Source organism: Micropterus dolomieu, linkage group LG11, assembly GCF_021292245.1.
Source record: "Micropterus dolomieu isolate WLL.071019.BEF.003 ecotype Adirondacks linkage group LG11, ASM2129224v1, whole genome shotgun sequence".
In the NCBI taxonomy this organism is placed as follows: domain Eukaryota; kingdom Metazoa; phylum Chordata; class Actinopteri; order Centrarchiformes; family Centrarchidae; genus Micropterus; species Micropterus dolomieu.
Genome location: NC_060160.1, coordinates 12,190,133 through 12,209,302, shown reverse-complemented (window position 1 = coordinate 12,209,302; position 19,170 = coordinate 12,190,133). Strand labels below are relative to the sequence as shown.

The 19,170-nt window shown below is 44.5% G+C and overlaps 1 protein-coding gene across 6 annotated transcripts in view; it reads left to right on the top strand.

The window, feature by feature from the left end:
• Nucleotides 1–19,170, top strand: part of meis2a (Meis homeobox 2a) — a 192,029-nt gene that overhangs the window by 145,294 nt on the left and 27,565 nt on the right. For 5 of the 6 annotated variants that reach the window (XM_046062057.1, XM_046062055.1, XM_046062052.1 and 2 more), the window contains exon 8: nucleotides 1,587–1,732. In XM_046062057.1, the coding sequence (XP_045918013.1) occupies nucleotides 1,587–1,732 (146 nt within the window). The remainder of the gene's footprint in view (nucleotides 1–1,586; nucleotides 1,733–19,170) is intronic. The other variant, XM_046062053.1, reaches the window with a different exon arrangement.

Below are 19,170 nucleotides of genomic sequence, written 5' to 3'. Positions count from 1 at the left end.
CTAGTCTGTGTCCCCATTGCCATATGTCTTTCAGAAGGGCCGTTGCTTCTTTAACTTCACACAGGGAGCGCAAAGTCGGCACTTCTCTGTTTTTCTCTTTCGCGTGGCTCTGCACTAATGATGTCGAAGGAAAACACTGTGCACAGAAAGAAAAGAAAGACAGAGAGAGGGAAAAACAACGGGGAGGAAAAAGAAGAAGAACGAAAGGAAAGTAGTTAGAAGTGAGGGCCCCTGCTGTCCTTGTATTCTTCATTTATTTTGCATTTGATTACGCCACCAGTCGGATCCTTTTTCTTTCCCCTTTTTTAATGTTATTAGTTCAAATATTTATGCGAGATTAAGGCTTGTATAGGTGGTTGTGATTGACGCCTTCCCAAAAACAGGAGGACATGTGAGTCTGAATTTTGAGAACGTCAGGGTCCTTCCCTGCCTTAGTGGAGGAGTTTTTCAGATACATAATTTAGATGCCCTCAAGGAAGGCTTTCAAGGCATTTGTGCCCAGGGGCAAGAAAAAATAACTATGACTGTTAAAAGTAAATCATTTTTGCTAATGCACAATTAATGCCAGGGAAGAGGAACAAGGAAAAGGCAAGGGACAAAGATGGAAACTTCGATTTAAAAGAGAAATCGTGCTTGGGTATGTGCATGTTTTCCTCTTGAAATCAAACACTGACGGACATTAATGCAGGCGAAGCCGCCGCCGGCCTGTCATGCTAATCTTGTGGCGGAATGGGGAGGGGTTGCTGCAAGGGAAGGGAGTGGGAGAGGAAGACTAAGAGAGTCTGGTTTTGGGGTGGGGTGGGGGAGGCAGACGAGTCCATTATGTGCATCGAAGTGCAACAATGAACTACCTCAAATCACATCCCTACTTTAATGCTCATGCGTCTCAACTGGATGCCGTGAATTATCAACGCCTTTGAGTTTTGTTTGTGCACGCAACATGGATGCGTGGATGTCCGCGTATTACTGTATATGTCTGCATAACTCCTTCCTGTCCCCTTTGGCTGTCTTCAAAAGATGAAAATAGAAAAGAATACTCTACATTATGTCAAGCATGCAAATTTAATTGAATTAATGACATGAGTCCAAGCCTCTACTGTACATGAAGGCTCCTTGTCCCTGTTTTGTCATCTCGCTACTTTTTTTTCTTTCCCTCCTCCTCCTACTGTGGAACTGGAATGAGGAACATAGTGTTTCAGCGTCCAACCATAACATTAGAGTCATTAACCCCTATTCCCCTCTCCTGTGCTCTGGGGTATAGAACAACTCTGCTAGGCCTCTGTGTAAACCCCTCACTCTCTGTACAGGCCTTCATCTAAGGCCATATAAATCCCCCTACCTCCATATCTTCACTAAACACCACTGGCTTTGCTGAGGCGATTCTCTAGGCCTCAGTGCAATGTTTTTGAATTCCTTCGTAGGTAACTGTGGTATTTATCCATTTATCCATCTTTCTTAAACTCAGCTTTAACTGTGTGTACTTCTGTTTCAGCTTCACGATATTTAAGATCATGATTTTTTTTATTGTCTGTGATGTGTGATGTGGTCTGGGATGTTATTTAACCCTGGGTTTGGTTTCCGTCCAGGAGATGGCTTAGACAACAGCGTTGCATCGCCTGGCACAGGGGATGACGATGATCCAGACAAGGATAAGAAGAGGCAGAAAAAGCGTGGTATTTTCCCCAAGGTGGCCACTAATATCATGAGGGCGTGGCTGTTCCAGCATCTTACGGTAAGCTCAGCCATTATTTTTTAATAATAACACATGTATGAATACAAGCCAGGTAGAATCACACACACTAAAAAAAAAAGCATCCTAAAGCACACTCCTGTCGTTACTGAGGGAGTGAGTGACAGCAGCGCTGTGATGCTCACCTGTCAGCCACCTGTCAGAGGGACACAGTGACCAGGTCAATCTAATCAGTTTGGAATGTTTACTCTGCTCAGCACACTCTGAGTAAGAGGGAGATGGACCAATAATCCATGACATTCACGTTTGTTTGGCCTGAAGAAGAATGTTTTTTGGGGCAGACTAAGAGAAGAAGAGGTAGTCACTAGAAAATGATTGTGAGTGTAAAGGTGTGTAAGGATTTAGGTTCAGTACACTGATTTTTTGTACACCTAATCACTTGTAGTCAATCCCACTTTTGTTTTATGTTTTTTAGTAGTTCTTGTGTTTATAGATGGTTATGGATGCAAATATGTAGGTTATTTCATTGGAATGAGCGAAGACTTACTCGTTCCACGTTTTAAAATCTGGTTGACTTGGAAATACTCTAGCTTATGTTTGAGGTTGAGATGGTACATGGTAATATGGTTCTCCTCTGTAGCTGAGAAAAGTTTGTTTGGCTAAATACGCTTTGCCTAGCTGTTTTCTGTATGTTGAAGTGTGATTTTCTGTCTGTGTGTGTCAAGTATGATGGGATGGACCACATGTCCCCCCACCCTCCCTTATGTCAGGACATTATCAGAACATCAGGCTGTATTGATTTTGCAAACCCAGGTCAGATTTCAGGAGGAGGTGGCCACGCCAGGACACATAAGCTGCTCTCTGAGCACGTGGCTCCCTGTCCCAGAGATGGAGTGACAGTGTAGGGGGAAGGGAGAAGTAAAGGAAGAGAGAGAGAAAGTAGAAGAGACCAAGTTTGGAGGTTCAACCTTATGGATCATCCACACTTTTAAGACAGTCAAGTGCACCCTGTACTCTTGCAACCCCCCCCCCCCACACACACACACCAGTGCCCACTCCTAGCCCAAAGCCCCTGTACCCTGATTACCTAACCAAAAGCCCAAGTAATGTGTGGCCAGCAAATACGGCCTAATTGAAAGGGCTGTAAATCCATTACATATTGGTCAGGGATAATCAGGAGTGCTTTAATCACTTTTATCTATTCAGGAGCAGTGAAGCTGCAACAGCAAAGCCCTGAGCCTTGCAGGCCTTAGTGGCTCCACCACGCCAGTCTGCATGCTTATTATTCTCATCATTATCAAAATGACTTCACAGCTGTTCACAGCTCCATCGCTCCCTGGCTGGAGACCTCTCACCAAACCGTACAGACCAGGCTTCATTCAGATGTTGAGGGTGGGAGGGAGGGAGGGGTGGGAGGGTAAACTTTTTTCATTATTTGAGCTTGGAGTAGAATGCGGTGTTTGTGTATGAAGTGGACAAACAAAGAAGGCTAAATGTTTTACTGAATTGGAATTTACTGTATGTGTATATAGCACAAAATACATTTTAAAAATACACACCTTATGTGAGCTTAGACTAAATATTTCCTCATGATTTGGCATCTTTCCTGGTGAAAGCCTCACATAGTTTCAACACTCCCTTCTGCAAAAGATGCAGAGAGAAAGACAGAATGACGCATACAGAGCTTTTGGAAGAGTCGCCAACAATTTTCTTTAGAATTGTTTTAAAATTGAATTGAAAGAAAGGAAGGGGGAAAAGCCCAATGTTGAGCACAGGCACATGTTTCAGAGAGCTGGTTAATTCAGACAGAGCAGAGCTTTCAAGGCCCTCTTTTTCTCTGTCCCCCTCTCCTTTATCACATCCCCTGCTTGTAGATGTTCTCTCCAATCTTTATTTGTTTCTTTTGTGTAAAGCCCTGGCCAGTCTTGTACCAATAATAATCCCTCCCTTTTAACCTGCCTTCATTTCTTTACTGAAGAAGAGGACTAATTGAATTATCCCCCTTCTCTTCTCACCATCCAATTCTCCCACCCATAAACTCTCTCTCTCTCTGTCTCTCTCTATCACACACACACACACACACACAAATACATGCACACACACACTCACACCCATTAGCCATTCTCCTTTCTTTTAATTTGTTAAGCAAATGTATTTGCTATTGCTGGATGCATTTGTGCAAGGGTGAATTCTTGGGGACTTTGGCCCCTGAATGGCCTATAGTGGCATTCTGCCATTCATGCATTCATTAACTGAGGGGTGAGGAGTGAAAGGAGCGGCCTTGTATTTTCTCAAACTGTGGGGCCAGCATGGAGCTCCTCTTCGATGAGCCACAGGGGTCTCTCTACATATGTTCTCAACATCCAGCCATTGTCACATCTTCTGAAAAGCTCAAAAGGACTGGAACCCCCTTCACACACAGAAAAACAACACAGGCCAATAGTAACAACTGTTGGCTTTTAGATTCAGTATAACAAAATTGCCCTCTCCCTCTCCCCTCCCACCCTCCCTTGCTTCACTCTGACCTCACACTCTCTTGGGAGAAGTCACAAGATGGTTTTCTTCATGACAGTCACATATAGAAAGAAACCTAATTTCAACTCATGTTTACCATCAATCCTACAGTCAAGCTAAGGGGAAAATAAAGTTTTATTGCCCATAAAAATCTTGCAAAATATGCAAAGATTCCACAATTACTCTATGGTGAAGCTGTAATAACCTTGCTTCTTTCATGTTACATCCAAATATACATGCAGTAGAGAGCATATGAGCTGGCAACCTTAAATGCCCCATATGTAATTGGCAAATGGCTGGACAGATCAGCTGGTGTTAGCTGGCAGAAGAGGGTCAGACTGTCTCTCCACTCCCTCCTTCTATCCTCCCTCCCACTCTTAGTCTCTCTCTCTCTCTCTCTCTCTAATACCCCCCCTCCTCCCCATGAGTTTCTGGATGTCTTCCAGCCACATTAGGGGAAGGAAAATCCCAGACTGTTGGTATAAGCTTTTCAATACTACAGGGAGATTATGTTATCAGAAAGGTAAACTTCACTGTTAGGGGTAAAATGTTCTACTGCACTTCAAACGCATGCACTGCAAAATCCAGGAGGGGAAGAGGGAGTAACTCAGAAAGATAGGTAGATGGAGGGAATGTAAGATAGAAGAAGAGAAGTGGAAAGAGTGGGTGGCAGATGGAGAAAGAGAGAGGCAGCGAAGGGAGTTGTTCTTATTGTTGCACAAGTGATGCCCTTTTGCTTGGCAAAAGCAAACTAAAATCCACAATTAGCCCCTCGGTGCTCCCGCTCTTCCTTCCCTCTCACCCTGGGCTAGCCCCCTGCTAGCCTTTACTCACCCCTGTAAAGACAAGGGTCAGCCTCGCAATGAAAACAGGAAGCACTCAAATCCAAAGATACCATTTTGGTCTCTGGCCTTGTCTTTTGACTAGTGTAAACCTTAAAACACCTATGAAAATAATTAGGGGACCTCAGGTGCAAACCAGGCCAGTTGAGAGTTTGCACACGTGTATATGTGTTAGCTCGAAGGAGGGAGGGAGGGAGGGAGGGATTGACTTGAGAGGGAGAGAGTGGTCAGTCAGATGAGTAAGTATGTAGCCCTCTCAAGCATCAAGCGTCTCAGGTTTTGTGCCGGGCCACCCTTTGGCCTGGGTGTTTGGGGAAATTCTGTTAAGCTGCTAAGCCAGGTGTATTGGTCCCCTGGGCACCTTGAAAGGGAAGTGATATATCCCTTGGTCATTTGGAAAGTCCTTGTACTGTGAGCAGTAGAACTGTGTGTTCACATGAGAAATGTTTATGTATGATTAAGTGGTATTGAAATATAGTTATTTGTACAATACTTAAATGTGTAACATCAATGTGAGAATTGAGTCATAAACTGGTTTTTTTTGCTGAATTGATAAAATGAACACTCAAACGATGCCCTTTTAATACAGGTGTTAACCAGAGTGAGGACACACTTTGTGAGGAGATGAGTGCATTGTGCTGCAAACATCATTAGACACTAGTGACAGTGGCTGAACCCCCCCTTCCCCCAAACTCCCAATCCAAGCCCAACATAGCATTAGTCTCCATGACAACAGGGTGTCATCGTCAGGTCGAGCCCTCCTAGCTGCTCTCTCGAACGCCCTTTATAGATGCATATAAAAGAGCCGGCTAGGGTCATTCATGAGACATGGGCGCAGGCAAAGGCAAACCCTGGCAACGGATGTTTGTCCCATACGATAAACAAGTGTACGAGTCCATCCCTCAAAACAAGAGGGCATGTTGTTTGAGTAGACTAAACAGTCCGCTCCGTAGTATCCCCAGTTTTGTTTAAGCTCCTCTAGTCCTTCTAATCCTTGTGTGTTGTTCCAGTACAAGCAGCATTTAACTGGTGGAGACACACATCTGCAAACAGTTTGAAATACCCAAGCCTTTCTTCTTTTACATTGAACTTTTGAAAGCTGTTTATTCCATATTTGCTGGTGCCCACTTTATCTTATAAGTATATTTGGTACAGTGCATTTGTGTTGTTTTAAAAATGTTTGCTTAGTTAGTTCACGTACTTGTAACATGTACTCATTTTTGAAAATATAATTGTATAATGAACTTTCGAAAGCCAGAAAAATTATAAAAATGTAACTCTAAGCTATGTGTCCCTGGTGTACATTGAAAATATGTTTGCTTTTCACCTCCTTAAGTTGTGTGAGTTTGGATGAAGAGAAGGTGGAGACAAAGGCTAAGGAGGGAGGGGGGTTTAGGGGTAAGAGCATGGGGTAAAGAGGGGGCTCCTAAGGGTCACAGAGGTGGAAGCCTGGAGGAGGCCCACACACTAATCTGTCATGCGCTTGTTTGCCTCGGAGCCCAAAAGTCAGCTCTCTAGTCACCCGTAGCAACCCAGACGACAGTTTGGTTGACTGCCACTGCCCAAATGTGTGACTATCAGTGGGAGACGCAGGAAAAAGAGTCATCACATTACTTCTGTGACAACACCCACTGCTTTGTGTGTTTACAGAACAGACTTTAGTGACAATATGACAAGATAGTTTTGTGATGTTTAGCACGGGAGTCATTGAAAATCATTGATAATGACTGTGGAGGAGATCTTTTAGAGGGGTTGGTGCCGTGCTATTGTCCAGTCACTGTGTTCTAACATTGGCTGCTCAGCGACCCTGGAAAACAGAGCCACAAGCCAGTCTGCCATCTGTTCTTCCCCAGTCAGGCCCTCAGAGGGGCTACCACAGCACAGACCTCACAGGGAAAGACACTCAAATGCAGACACTGACACTACACTGAAAATATTCTCAAGAAATTCTTAATTTCACACAAGAATCTCGCCCTCCTTGTCTGGACTCATCAACAAATTATCCCGACATGTCAACAAGATGCTCTAGAAGGAGATAGCAGTTCAGAAAACAGACTGAAAATTTAGAAGAGAGATCCAGTGACTTCCCATTTTCACAGGCTGTATAATTATATGATGGGCCGCATCAACTTTGCCATCTCACTGCAAAGCAGCTTTGCTATAATTTTCCTGTGTTAGTGTGTCAAAGCTCTGTTTACTATGTGCTTTGGCGTTGTTGGTAGCTGTTCCAGAAGTTCAATGCTGCATTAGAATGTAATAAGCCCTAATTCTTTTCATGCTCCAAAATCAGACCTTTACACTTTCCCCCCTAATCTAGGTCTGTCATAGTTTCACTTCAAAGCCAACTAATCCCACATGGAATCCACTGACATATAAAGCATAGCACATTAACCTTGCATACACTTTGCAGTGTGTGCTTATCATTCCCATAGACTTGCATATCCTCAAGATGTGCATCATGTTATTGCACATGTGAAAATGCAGGGCTTCCTGCATAATCTACTTCATAAACACTTCTCCTCCCCCTACCTCATGTTTCCTCCCTCCCTGTTAATTTTCATTCCTGCTGTTTGCATCTTAATGCAGGTTGTTTAATGAAGTAGCAGAAATGAGTGCTTTCGCTAAGGGACTGTTTACAACACGTTCCCACTGCATGGAGGTGATTAAGCTGTGTGAAACTCCACAGTGTTTGCCAAAGAAAAAAAAAAGAGCAACCTGCAACATATCCTCCAGTAAGACAACAGCAAGGAAAAAACAAAGGAGGAGAGTGTTGCCTGAAATGTGATGCAATGTGCATTTCTTTAAATGTGGATTTATAACAGGAATGTCCTCATGGAAGACCAAGAGCACAGCATGAATTTGACCAGCCCCTGCAGAGGTGATTGCACATGTCCTGACCGCAGCAGATTATAAACAGGGCTATGCCTGTGGAGGGCAGTCAGATTTATAAACTCGCAGCTCAGAACAGTGAGAGACTTGCAAGGCCCTATGCTCCACTGAGAGTAGGCCACAGCCTGGGAATGTTTCCCTGCCTTCAGCACAGCAGCGCAATCCACTGCTGCTGTAGCCATAACACTGATCTGTTGGCTAGGACCTGGCTGAGCTGACTCAATAAGAAATAGGGTTGAATTACGTCATGTGTAATAAGGGACCCCGCAAGGTAGTCTGTGATAGCATACATGCCGCCGGTGGAAAAGCAGGGTTATTAAGATGGTGGAAGCTGATTTTGTGCCGTTTTCCCTTTTCTACACTTTTGGGGTTATCTTACTTATAACAAAATGTATAAGAGGATTTTGGTTTCACATCTTAGAGCTAGTTTCCTTAAATTACCCCTTACCCTTCCAGGGTTACTGCCCTGCAGGCTAGCCTCATCCCCCCACAGTTGATTGCGGGGTTGTGGCAAGAGCTACTAGAATGGTGGCTGCTGCATGCTGGGGACCATGGAGGCCAATGAGATTCTGCTGCAGGCCTCCAAGCTGCCCCAGCAGTGCTTTGATATTCATCTCACACCAAGAGAAGAAAATGCAAAGGGGAAAAGGAGCAGCACAAGTGTGGAAACAGCAAACCAGGCTAAATAAAGGGAGGGAGGCAAGGAAAGAGAAAAGGTTGAGGGATGGAGGCAACGAGTAGAAATCAAAAACAGACCATGTGTTTCACTGTTTGGTTTGTCATGGGACCCTGGCTGCACCAAATCCCACTTCTGCCATTTTGTGTGATTGTTCTCCTCTCCCTGCCTACTCCTCTCAAATGCATGCTTTTGTTTTGCCCAGCGCTCAGTCCAGGGGCAGGCAGTGGGATTCCTGCACAGTGGGGTCCTTATAACTGGGAGCCATGTCTCTTGTTCTCACCTCTTCCCCCCACTTCCTCACCTTTTCATTTTTTCCCCCATTGATATCCTCTCTCTCTTTCCCTCTGAACTTATGGACTGGCTTTTAAGAGAGAGCCCAGTCCACATCAGAGGCTGAAGCTGAGCGGGTCAATTTGTTGCTCCTTTCCCCAGTACTTCCCCCTTCACTAGCTTCAGTGGACCCTCTCTGCACTGCAGCCATTTACCCAGAATTCTCCACTGCTCAAGTAGGTCTGCCTAGCAGTATATGCAGTACCTATACAGTATATTGAACCATGTGTTGTTAGTGTCTGTTCAGATCTCTGAATTTCTCTGCAACCTCAACCTCCTAAGATCATGTACAGCTACACAAATGTGTGACAGATAGCAACCCTTGTATCAGAAAATAGCTATACCACACACTGATAAGGAAAAGCAGATGGATAGAAGAAGAAGAGAACTAAAGGGGGGAAAATATATATCCAAATCTAAGTAGAGCAGGCCTTGGCTCCAGATGTGAATCTCTCTGAATATTGATCATGGAGAAAGCTAGTCCCCCATATCCCCAGGGCTGCAGCGACTGACACACAAAGCACCTCTATAAAGCCCATAAACCAGCTTGTACAATTATTTAGATAAAGGGGCCGACAACAGCAATGTATGCCTCGCAACGCAGAACCTCCTCCTTGGCTCTCATCCTCCTACTACTGTTCCTGCTCCTCCTTTTCCTTTTTCTCATCCAGTATGAAGATGAAGAAATTAAAAAGGGGGGCAAATGTGTAATTAGCCACACATTTCTGAATCCTCCTTAATGTTCATTACTGAAACCAGGGGCAATTACAAGTTCAAAGGGGTTTAGGGCACCAGCAGCCTGCATAATCAGTCGCAAATTAAGCACAGCTCATTTGTCACAGCACAGCACGTACACTTGTGTATGTGCACACAGAAACACACATGCATGCATACTGTCAAAGATGAGTCATAGACAAGCTGACAGGCATCAATTTCCATACAGGCACAAATCTCAACTACCCCAAGGCACTGGGTTAGGTCGTCCAATCCTCTTACGCTCTGATGCTTTGTTTTCACTAGACAACGGCAAACACCACTGACACCTTCACCTTAGCTTGCTTGACATTATACTGTATCCTACTTGCATTCATCCTCTTATAGGTGTCCTGTTTGCTCTTACAATCCCTGCCACCACCTGTCCCGTCCTGTCTCCTTTATACAGCTTTTTTTTTTTTTTACCTCTATCTTCATCTGTGTCTGTCTCCTCCCACCTGGCTGTGTCTCTTCAACACGTGACAGTATGTGTTTCATGTCTGTCCCCGGAGGTGTATCTCAGTTACCTCTGGGGCCGGGTCACAATGGCTAATCCTGTCTTCAGGTGGCTGTTTAGCACACTGAGAGGAGAGCTCGCAGAACCGGAGGTGAGCTCCTATTACAGGACTCCCTGACCAGGGGTCACCTCCAACACTGTCAGAATACACACACGTACACACAGCGAAACATGCACACATGTCCTGGCAGATAGGCAAGAATGCTTGCACATGCATGCACGCGCACACAAAAGATTTCACACACAAACACTGTCACTCAAACACATTGAGCCTGCTTATCTATCCCAGGTGGCTCAGCCTTCATCTCGCTCCTCCCTTGTACTTTTTTATCTGTCTACTGTACTACTCCTCTTCTAGTCTTTCTCTGTCTTCTCTCATTCCCAGATCAGTCAGACTCTTGTTCACATTAGGATTCCCTGATATGATCTCCATGAAGACTTGCTCTAGTAGCCATGCGTTGCCTGTCCTGCCTAGCACCCTCATTGTTTAAGCTGCTCTCACACGGGGACACAGTCAGGTCTCCAGTGAATTGAATGGAGCCCTATCATGTACGGCTCAGCATAGTGGGAGAGAGAACTCATTTTTCACTGGGGGACTAACATCCATCTCAGCAGCCAAACACTGGCTGTTTCATTAAGTAGCCCATCCAGGCAGACAGATGTGTTCACCACACAGCCATGTTTGCCTATGCAAGAGCATGTATTAACCCACAATCCTTTGGGGGAGATTAATAGGCTACCAGTCCCTTTCCATTGAATATCTCCATGCCATTTTCACCTCCTTTCCTTGGCTAGATATTAAAAACTAATGAAGCCTATTGAAAATGGGAACTGCGAGGCTCTTCACGGATCATTTTAGGTTATTTGGACTCAAACAGAGAGGGATCTCTTTAAGGCACAGTTTGAGCTGAATTAAGAAAATAAATGTGGAGAGCTGTGTTGAAGAAACAGAAGGGAAAAAGGAAAGTAGAGAGTGTGACTGTAAAAAGATGTGTGTTTAAGAAAAGACAACTCTACTCTGACACATGGAGCGGAGACACGGCAGATGTTAGCAATTCCAGAGCATAGCAAAGCATTCCCAGTGTTGGAACCACGTCCTAATTGCCATAATAGAGGTGGTAAGCGCTGACAGTAATGGAGTCGTGGGGATCCATCCCCGGCAACCTGAATTAGGGGCCACTTGGCAGATCCACTTCAAGATGGCTTTTGTTTTTTTGTCAAGATGCCCTTGTTTTCACTGTTGTGCAAACCTTTTTAATCTTGCTTTTTTTGTTCTGTAGAACTTTCTTTCCCCTGCCATTCTGTCAGAAATATGGGGCTCAGGGGTGGTGGTTGGCAGAGGATGAAGCGTAGCGAGAGAGAAGGTGGTGTGTGAGATAGATGGGTCAGAGAAATCTGGGCTGAGAGTAAGCAAAGAGTTAAAAGCGTCCATGTCATGGGCTCACCTCTGCACCAGGCCTGGTGAAAGGCGGCGGGGTGCTGTCGGGGAAAATGACTTCCTGAGACATTACCATCAATCACCAGACAGGTCAGGCCCCCCAATCCCGCCATCAGGATGGAGGAGATGAGAGGGGGATGGGGAAGGAGGATTAGACTAGAGGGGACAAAAACAGAGAGGAATACTTAAGGCTTGTTGGAGAACAGACTATTTACAATCTCTTTTTTTGTTGTCTGACTGTTTTATATCTTTATCTTCCTCTGCCTATCTGTCTCTCTGTGTCTTTCTCTCTCTCTATTTTCCGGCCTTCCATAAAACGGCTATCCAGGCATTCAGGAACGGCCCCTGCTGGTCAGAATCCTCTCCTCGGCTCAATTGCATCATTAATTATTCCACAGGCAGTGGGCTAGAAGCAAATCTAAAGAGAGGAAGAGAAATAGAGAGGGAGCAAGAGTTAGATGGGGAGATGGGGGACAGCTGTCTAACACCCCCAGTTGGTCTTGCTTTCACTCTCTTTCTCTCTCTGTCTCTTTCTGTAAATGAAGGATGGTAGAGGGGAGGGGCTTGGGTTACCTCAGTGAGCGGTTGTGTTACATTCCTGAGAAGGGAAGGGGTAGGGGGGTGGTTCGACGAGTTGTTGAAAAGAACACAGACGCTTGTCAACAGCCTCCGAGCTGGGGAGCCATCATGCCTTGCTTTAGGACCGCAGGTCAATGACCCTCTGTTGCGCCCAGATAGAGAAAGGTAGAGGGATACAGAGGGAGCTAGAGAGAGAGAGACAACGACCTAAAGCTACAATAAATCACCGTATGGTACGTGTCGCTGCTTGTCTGTGGCAGAGGTCAGTCAAAAGCCTGAAAAATCTCTAAATCCTTCTCTTTCTCTCTTCACCTATAAAACACTGTACGTGAGCAGTGGCTGAGTGACTGTGGATTAGCGTTCTCCAAAGCACTAGTAGAGTAGAAAGAAGAAGAGAGTGACAGAAAAAACCGCAAGCGCTGGCAGTCATGGCAAAATGGCCCATTAGATTTAAGGAGTAAAAGTTCATCAGCTTTATTAATGGGACGGTATATAAATGAAGTATGAATTACCTGACTTTTATGGAGTGGCGAGAGTGAAACTGAAGTGTCTTATGATATAATGTTTTAGTGAGCTGCTCTGAGCGCTCTGATGAGCAGGCTGCAGAGAGGAGGAGAGAAAGAGTGGAGAGAGAGAGACTGAAGTGTGCTGGGGTCCCCTGAGTCCAGTGGCTGGAAGGTTGCCTGATTGTTGCTAACATGCGTATCTGATCGGGTTAGCTTGGAGACAGGGACATTCGTAGCTTCCAGGCTTATTCTTTGCGTGTCATTAGCTAGCACAGTAAAAATTGCCGGGACGGAAAAAAAAAAAGATCAGCCGCATTTCTGATTTTGTCGCTCTTCTACACATGTGAATGCAATCACAAGTATGCTGCTAGTATGCTAACTGCACGTGCACAAGTAGTTTTATAAACAAGCAGGCGTGCACTTATACAGTATATGCAAGTACACATGCGAGCACAAGGACACACACACACATATACACACACACACATACACATGCTCCCCACCATCCTGTAATAAGCGGTAAGCTGAGCTAGCTGATGGTCATCCTCCCATGGGGCTGCTGGGTGGCTGCCAACTTCCTGCCTGCTTTGTCAGTGGATAAAGCCCCTAACAAACGAGAGGGCTGTAGCTAGGCAGGCCAGCCAGGTCAAAGGTCACCTCGGCCCCCAGGCAGGATTGAGCCTAAGAGCACCACAAGGAGAGAGAGGGAGAGGATGGAAGAATGCACTTAAAGATTGGCTGCTATTAACCAGGCCTAAAAGCTATATCCCTGCCTTGCCCCTCCTTCTTTCCTCTTCTCTTCTCTTCTCTTCCTTCTCTTCGGCAGCACTTCACAAAGGCATTTTAACTACCGTCACATGTCGACTCTGCTTTGAGGAACATTAAGAAAGTGAAAGATCCTGAGGGCATTTGTCAGTCCACACAGCCCCATGCAGCCAGCCGCCCCTGGGTGTTGAGCAATGACAGGAGATATCTCCTTGACTCATACACCCCTAGATGAAAGGAGAACTCAGAAGACGTGCATTTCTGAAAGACGAAAACGGTATTCAGCAAAAGAGAACAAACACAACAGGTATGGACGGGGTGGTGACTGATCAGGGCTTGGCTGGCTTTGTTCCATGGAAGTACTTGTGATCTCAGATGAATGCACCTATGGTTACCATCAGCTATGCTCCTCTGTCTCACTGACAGGGACATGATCTGAAGTGTTTGTCTGTTACGGGCCTATGAGCTTCTCTCACTGGCAGAGGACAGAGGAAAAGGGAGACACTGTAGGAGAGGAGAGAAAATGTTTCTTTCCACCCCAGCTGTCCATTCAGAGGGAGAGAAAATTTGACATGGTTGACTTGAACAAATTTAGCATCATTAGCAAACAGGAAGTGTCCCCTGCAGCTGTTTTTTGGCGGGGGAGGGAGAGTTCCTGCCCGCACTGTAATGGACAAATGTTACCCACCATGTTTGCCTTTGATTTTTGACCTGAAAACAAGAATTGACATTACAAATGTCCTATGATATCTTCCAAATTGGCTTGACATTCCATAGCTGGCCCCGGGGGTTTCTTGTTTGTCCTCTGTAAGTGGTTGTGCTCTTGTTGTTGTGTCCTGAGGCTCGCTATTAGAATGTACTGTCCTTTCTCTCGAGAATGTGAAGTCTTAAAGAGGCAGAGGGCGAGACTAGAAAGAGAAAGGGAAAGAGTTAAAAGAGGTCCTGGTTGTGTATTTGAATACTTATGCTCATTAAGTTAATGCACAATGAAAGGGAGAACCGTCAAGTGGAAACTCTCAGAAGCTTCTATTTGAGGAGCGAACACACTTGCTTTTCTCTCCCTCAGTCTGTCCATTGCTACACAAATTAATCTGTTTCTATTTCAATTGAAGATCAGCCCCACTTTACTTTGACTTAGGAAGTTAAACAAAGTCTAAAGAACACAATAGAGAAAGAGGATAAACTTAAAGAGACCCTGTATGTTAATATTAAGTCCTTTTCCCAACAGACTTTATCAACAGGCTCTAGGTTGTAAGTGCTTTACTGTTTTGTCATTGGTCCCTTGTGCTTTCCCAGCATTCCTTTCAAGTGGACTGTAAGCCCCAGTATGCCTGAATAGTGTCTAATAACCTAGACCTATTTAATGCAGAACATTTAGAATTATTTACATATATGAAGCCTAAGGAAAAACAAAGCCTCATATGTCAGAAGGTGAAACATTTTTTGTACAATGAATTTCGGAAGCACAGATTATTTTTCCCTATTGGAAATCATAGGGACTGAAAAAGATATACAACATATGTTTGAGTAAATAGATATGGTGATGACCTTTGTGTTCCATACTCAAAACCCATGCAAGAGGTTTTCAGGTAGTCAGTGTAAAAAAATCATTGATTTTTTTACAATGTGTACATACGTCATTAAACCAGTGGTGATGTTTATTCAGAGGCTTAGTTCGTTCATTACGCTTTAGCCATAGCATGTGCTCCCAATGACTTTATGACTGGCAACAGTGACAAGTGGTGTGGAAATGAAGTTGTCCAATGCAGGCAAAGTGGGTGGGTCCTCTGCTTTGACAGGCAAACCAGGCCTCTAATAATCTACTTATAGGCCCTAAAAGTCCCTCGCAAAGGCAAGAGACCTCACACTTCCAACAAGCAACATAATAGAATTATCGAAAAAAAAACTTGACTTGAAAATTTTAACTTATTGAAATTTAATAGGGAATATAACCCTTTGTAGGAGGATAATCCTTTGGCTCAGTTGCAGTCATTGCAACATGTTTTAAAGATTTCTTGAGAGCAAGTAGTGAGCGTGGCAGTGTGTTGACATCAGGCGAGCTGGAGAGCAGAACAGAACAGAGCTGGGTGCCCCTGAGCAGGCAGTTACCACAACAAAGCCAACAGACTGGTCTGGAAAACCAGGCCAAATTCCTGCCCTCTAGGACCTGGCTTAAAGCTCAAGCGGAAACTTTGAAAGAGGGGGACGAGAGAAGATGAGAGGAGAAGAGTGGAGAAGAGGTGGAGTGAAGAGGATACGAAACGAGGCCAGACGGGTTAGCGTGTAGCGAGAATGGGATAGCTGCTGGGGCCTATGGAGTACGGCAGGAGAAGGAGAGATCAACGGAAATGAGAGAGAGGTAGAGACTGAGAGGAGACCAGGCCCCCACTGTAAGGATGGAGGGATCGTATTCCTTCTCTTGAAAGCGGAGGGGCAGCCGTGTGGTGGAAAAAGAAGCCATGAACTTGATCTGACGATTAAATAGGCACATCTCTATGGCTGCAGGCCACAAATGAGACCAGGTCCGCAACACAGCACACACACACAGTTTGTGTGTATATCTGTTGGCAAACTCCAATAGATCCATGGGTTGAGTTCAGTTGATCCTTATTTGTTTTGCATATTTCTGCAGATTGGACACCGTTTTTTCCAGTTTTATTTTCTTTATTGGATCAAAGTGATACCTTATTATCATTATGCATGATAGCATTTGGAAAAACATCTCTCTCTTTTCTTTGGTCGATTCGCTGAGTCTGGAGGTGCATTGGGATTGTGTGGGAGTGATTGCTATTTAGCCTCATGGAGCTTGGTACAATCAGATGCCTATATCTTGCATATCCTCCAGGGCTCCTTCCTCACCCTCTCCTTCCATTCATTCCTCGCTCCTTCCGACTCCCCTCACCCACTTTACTGTTACTGTAGCTTGGCAGGCAAGCAGGGCAGTTATGCTGTAGAGCTTCTCTACAACCTTGCACCATCTCCAGTGAACATAAATTAATGGTGTAGAGCAAACAGGCTCCTGGCTGGGGTCCAAGAGCTGGTTTCAGGAGCTCAGCCAGCGATTGTTGTGGCGGGCCATGGCAGCAACAGCAGTAGTAGTACTGATGCACTGCCAACCAACCAGCCAGTCAGAGAGGCAGACAGACTGGGGGCCCGTTTGCACTATAATAGATGCCGCAGGCCTCGCCAGTCTGCCTTGTATTTGTAATCATCACCGTTTTATTGTCAGAGGCCAGTCCTCTGAGAGCCCTTATACTTATTGTTGAAGCTCTGGAGTCTGGAGTGAGCGAGACAGGAGTGTAGTGGTATGTTCTGAATGCTGATCGTGTGAGGTGTAGATATGGATGTACTTTCATTTGCTGTTATCAGAGATTGGCATGCAGTGCGTGCGGTTTGTAGGTTGGCATCATGTGAGTGCTGTTTATAAGTTGGCAGTGTGTGTGTGTGTGAGTGTGTGTGTCTGTGTATGTGTGCAATCTAGAGAGAGAGAGAGAGAGAGAGAGAGAGAAGGGGAAAGCAGCAGGGTTGAATCATTGAGTCATGTGGCATTCTTGCCTGTTTTCAGACTGTTGTCAGGAAGCAGTGTAGTTCCCACTAAAATAAAACAAACACCCAAAAATGCCCTCTACTCCCTCCCACCTCCACCCGCCCAAAAACATACAGAGAGTGATGGAGAGAAAGAGAGAACAGTGGAGAGAGAGATAAAGTTGAGAATAGAGATAAAAATGGAGATGATATGAGGTTTAATGTAACATCAGTTTACACAAACTGCTCAAAAGAACTTAACCAGTTTACTCAATTTGAAATATTTAGTTTGGGCTCAGCTAAGTATTTCGAATAAAGCAGACTTAGTTCATAATTGATTAAATAAATCAAATTTGAAATCACAAATCTGCGTTTATAGTATATTTTAAATTATTTGCAGTTTATACTGATACATATGAAAAATCTTACATTGTCATAAAAATGTGATGTCCATTTGATGTTTACAGGCAGAAATAATTAACTCAATCCTTCAATTCACACCACAACATCTGTCAGAAAACTGCAGCTAAAAAGCCAGATATTGCTCTGTGCAACACTTGTGATGGATTCAAAAACTCCAACTGGATTTATTTGTCATATCTGTTTGATCTTCCAGAAATGCCGATATGCATTCAATCTCATTGTCATTTGTCAAAGAAGCCAATTGTAACATTATTAACGGCAACTTGATATTTAAAATGTGCCAATCTTACCCCCAGCTCAATGCAGAATCCATATTAAAATGTCATTCCTATATTTGATTGCATTTATTTCTGACAGTGAATATTATTATCATACTCCAGTCACTTTGATTAAAAACAAATAAGATTCCAATCAATGCGAGGAAGGCGCATGTGACAGGAACACAGGGATACAATATTGCTGTAAAACTAAACATAAACTCACAGGAAAGCCCATCAAATGCTTTCAACACAAAAAGGCATTACTATGAAAATATGTGTTTAATTAATATGTTTAATAAATAAACAAACACCCTTTGTAGAATGAAAAAATATATATGCAGATCTATCTAATAACCCTATCCAAGAGACAAAACAGCTGGAGCTAAATCACACCAATCATCAGCAAATCCTTTGTGTTGCCATGGCACCAGGGTAAACAGCCAATGGCATGTGATTTCCTGGGAGTCATTAGCATGGAATAGGTTTGCAAGCCACAGCAACCTTGTGACCTGACTCTATAACTCATGTCACACACTGATGATGTCATTCATCAATGGGGTCCACCAGCTTTCTCAGGCAAGGGGCTGCAAGTTCGGCGAGTGGAGGGGAAGGGGCAGAGCGGTAGAAGCAGTGGGGGTTGAATGGAGCTGCCGGGATAATGTGGGATTTGACGACGGCAGCGAATAGTCAGGAGAGTATGAATATGATATATAGCTAGCTGGATGTTGAAGGAGTAGATTGGAGTCAGTGTGGGCGAAAGGTGTGGTGTGAAATAAGTGTGGTCCAGCAGTAGATGTGGTTATTGTATATGGTGAAATGCCAAGCTGGGCTCAGGGGCCGTACACAGCGGGTGATGGAGCTACCTCAGTTTGTAATGTTCAGCAACCACAGGGGCCATTACATCCAGCACTATCAGAGAGCACAGAGCACATCACACCCTATAATTTAGCCAGCAGTCGGTCACACACACATACACACAACACGATTCTCAGTGACGGGCAGAATGTGAAACACCTGCATATGCGCATGTGTTTATGTGTTTGTGTTGTTCTTTTTCAGGTCAGATTGTGGTAATTGGACAACAAGCATACGTTAGGATAGTGCACGCTCGTGCCATTACCATGCTTTAGCATAATTAACAGAGCTGTTTCGATCGGGGACCAGCGATGCCTGGACAGCAAATTGAAGCTGCTCATTTCTGGTTTATTTGTAGACTGGCTGTTTTACATTTTGCGGTCAATCCTGTTTTAAGGATATTGGCCTTGGTGTTTGTAACTGAACATATTGAGCCGATCCAAAGCTAGGGGGGAGATTATCAATACCATCTTTGATCTTGCTCTGTGTTTGTGTTTCATCCATTAAATAACCATGTCATACTGTCTCCTGGGGTTAGAGAGGGACACATTAGAACAGATTTAGCAGGCTGACTTTATGAGTTTTATTAAACAAATGATCTCACG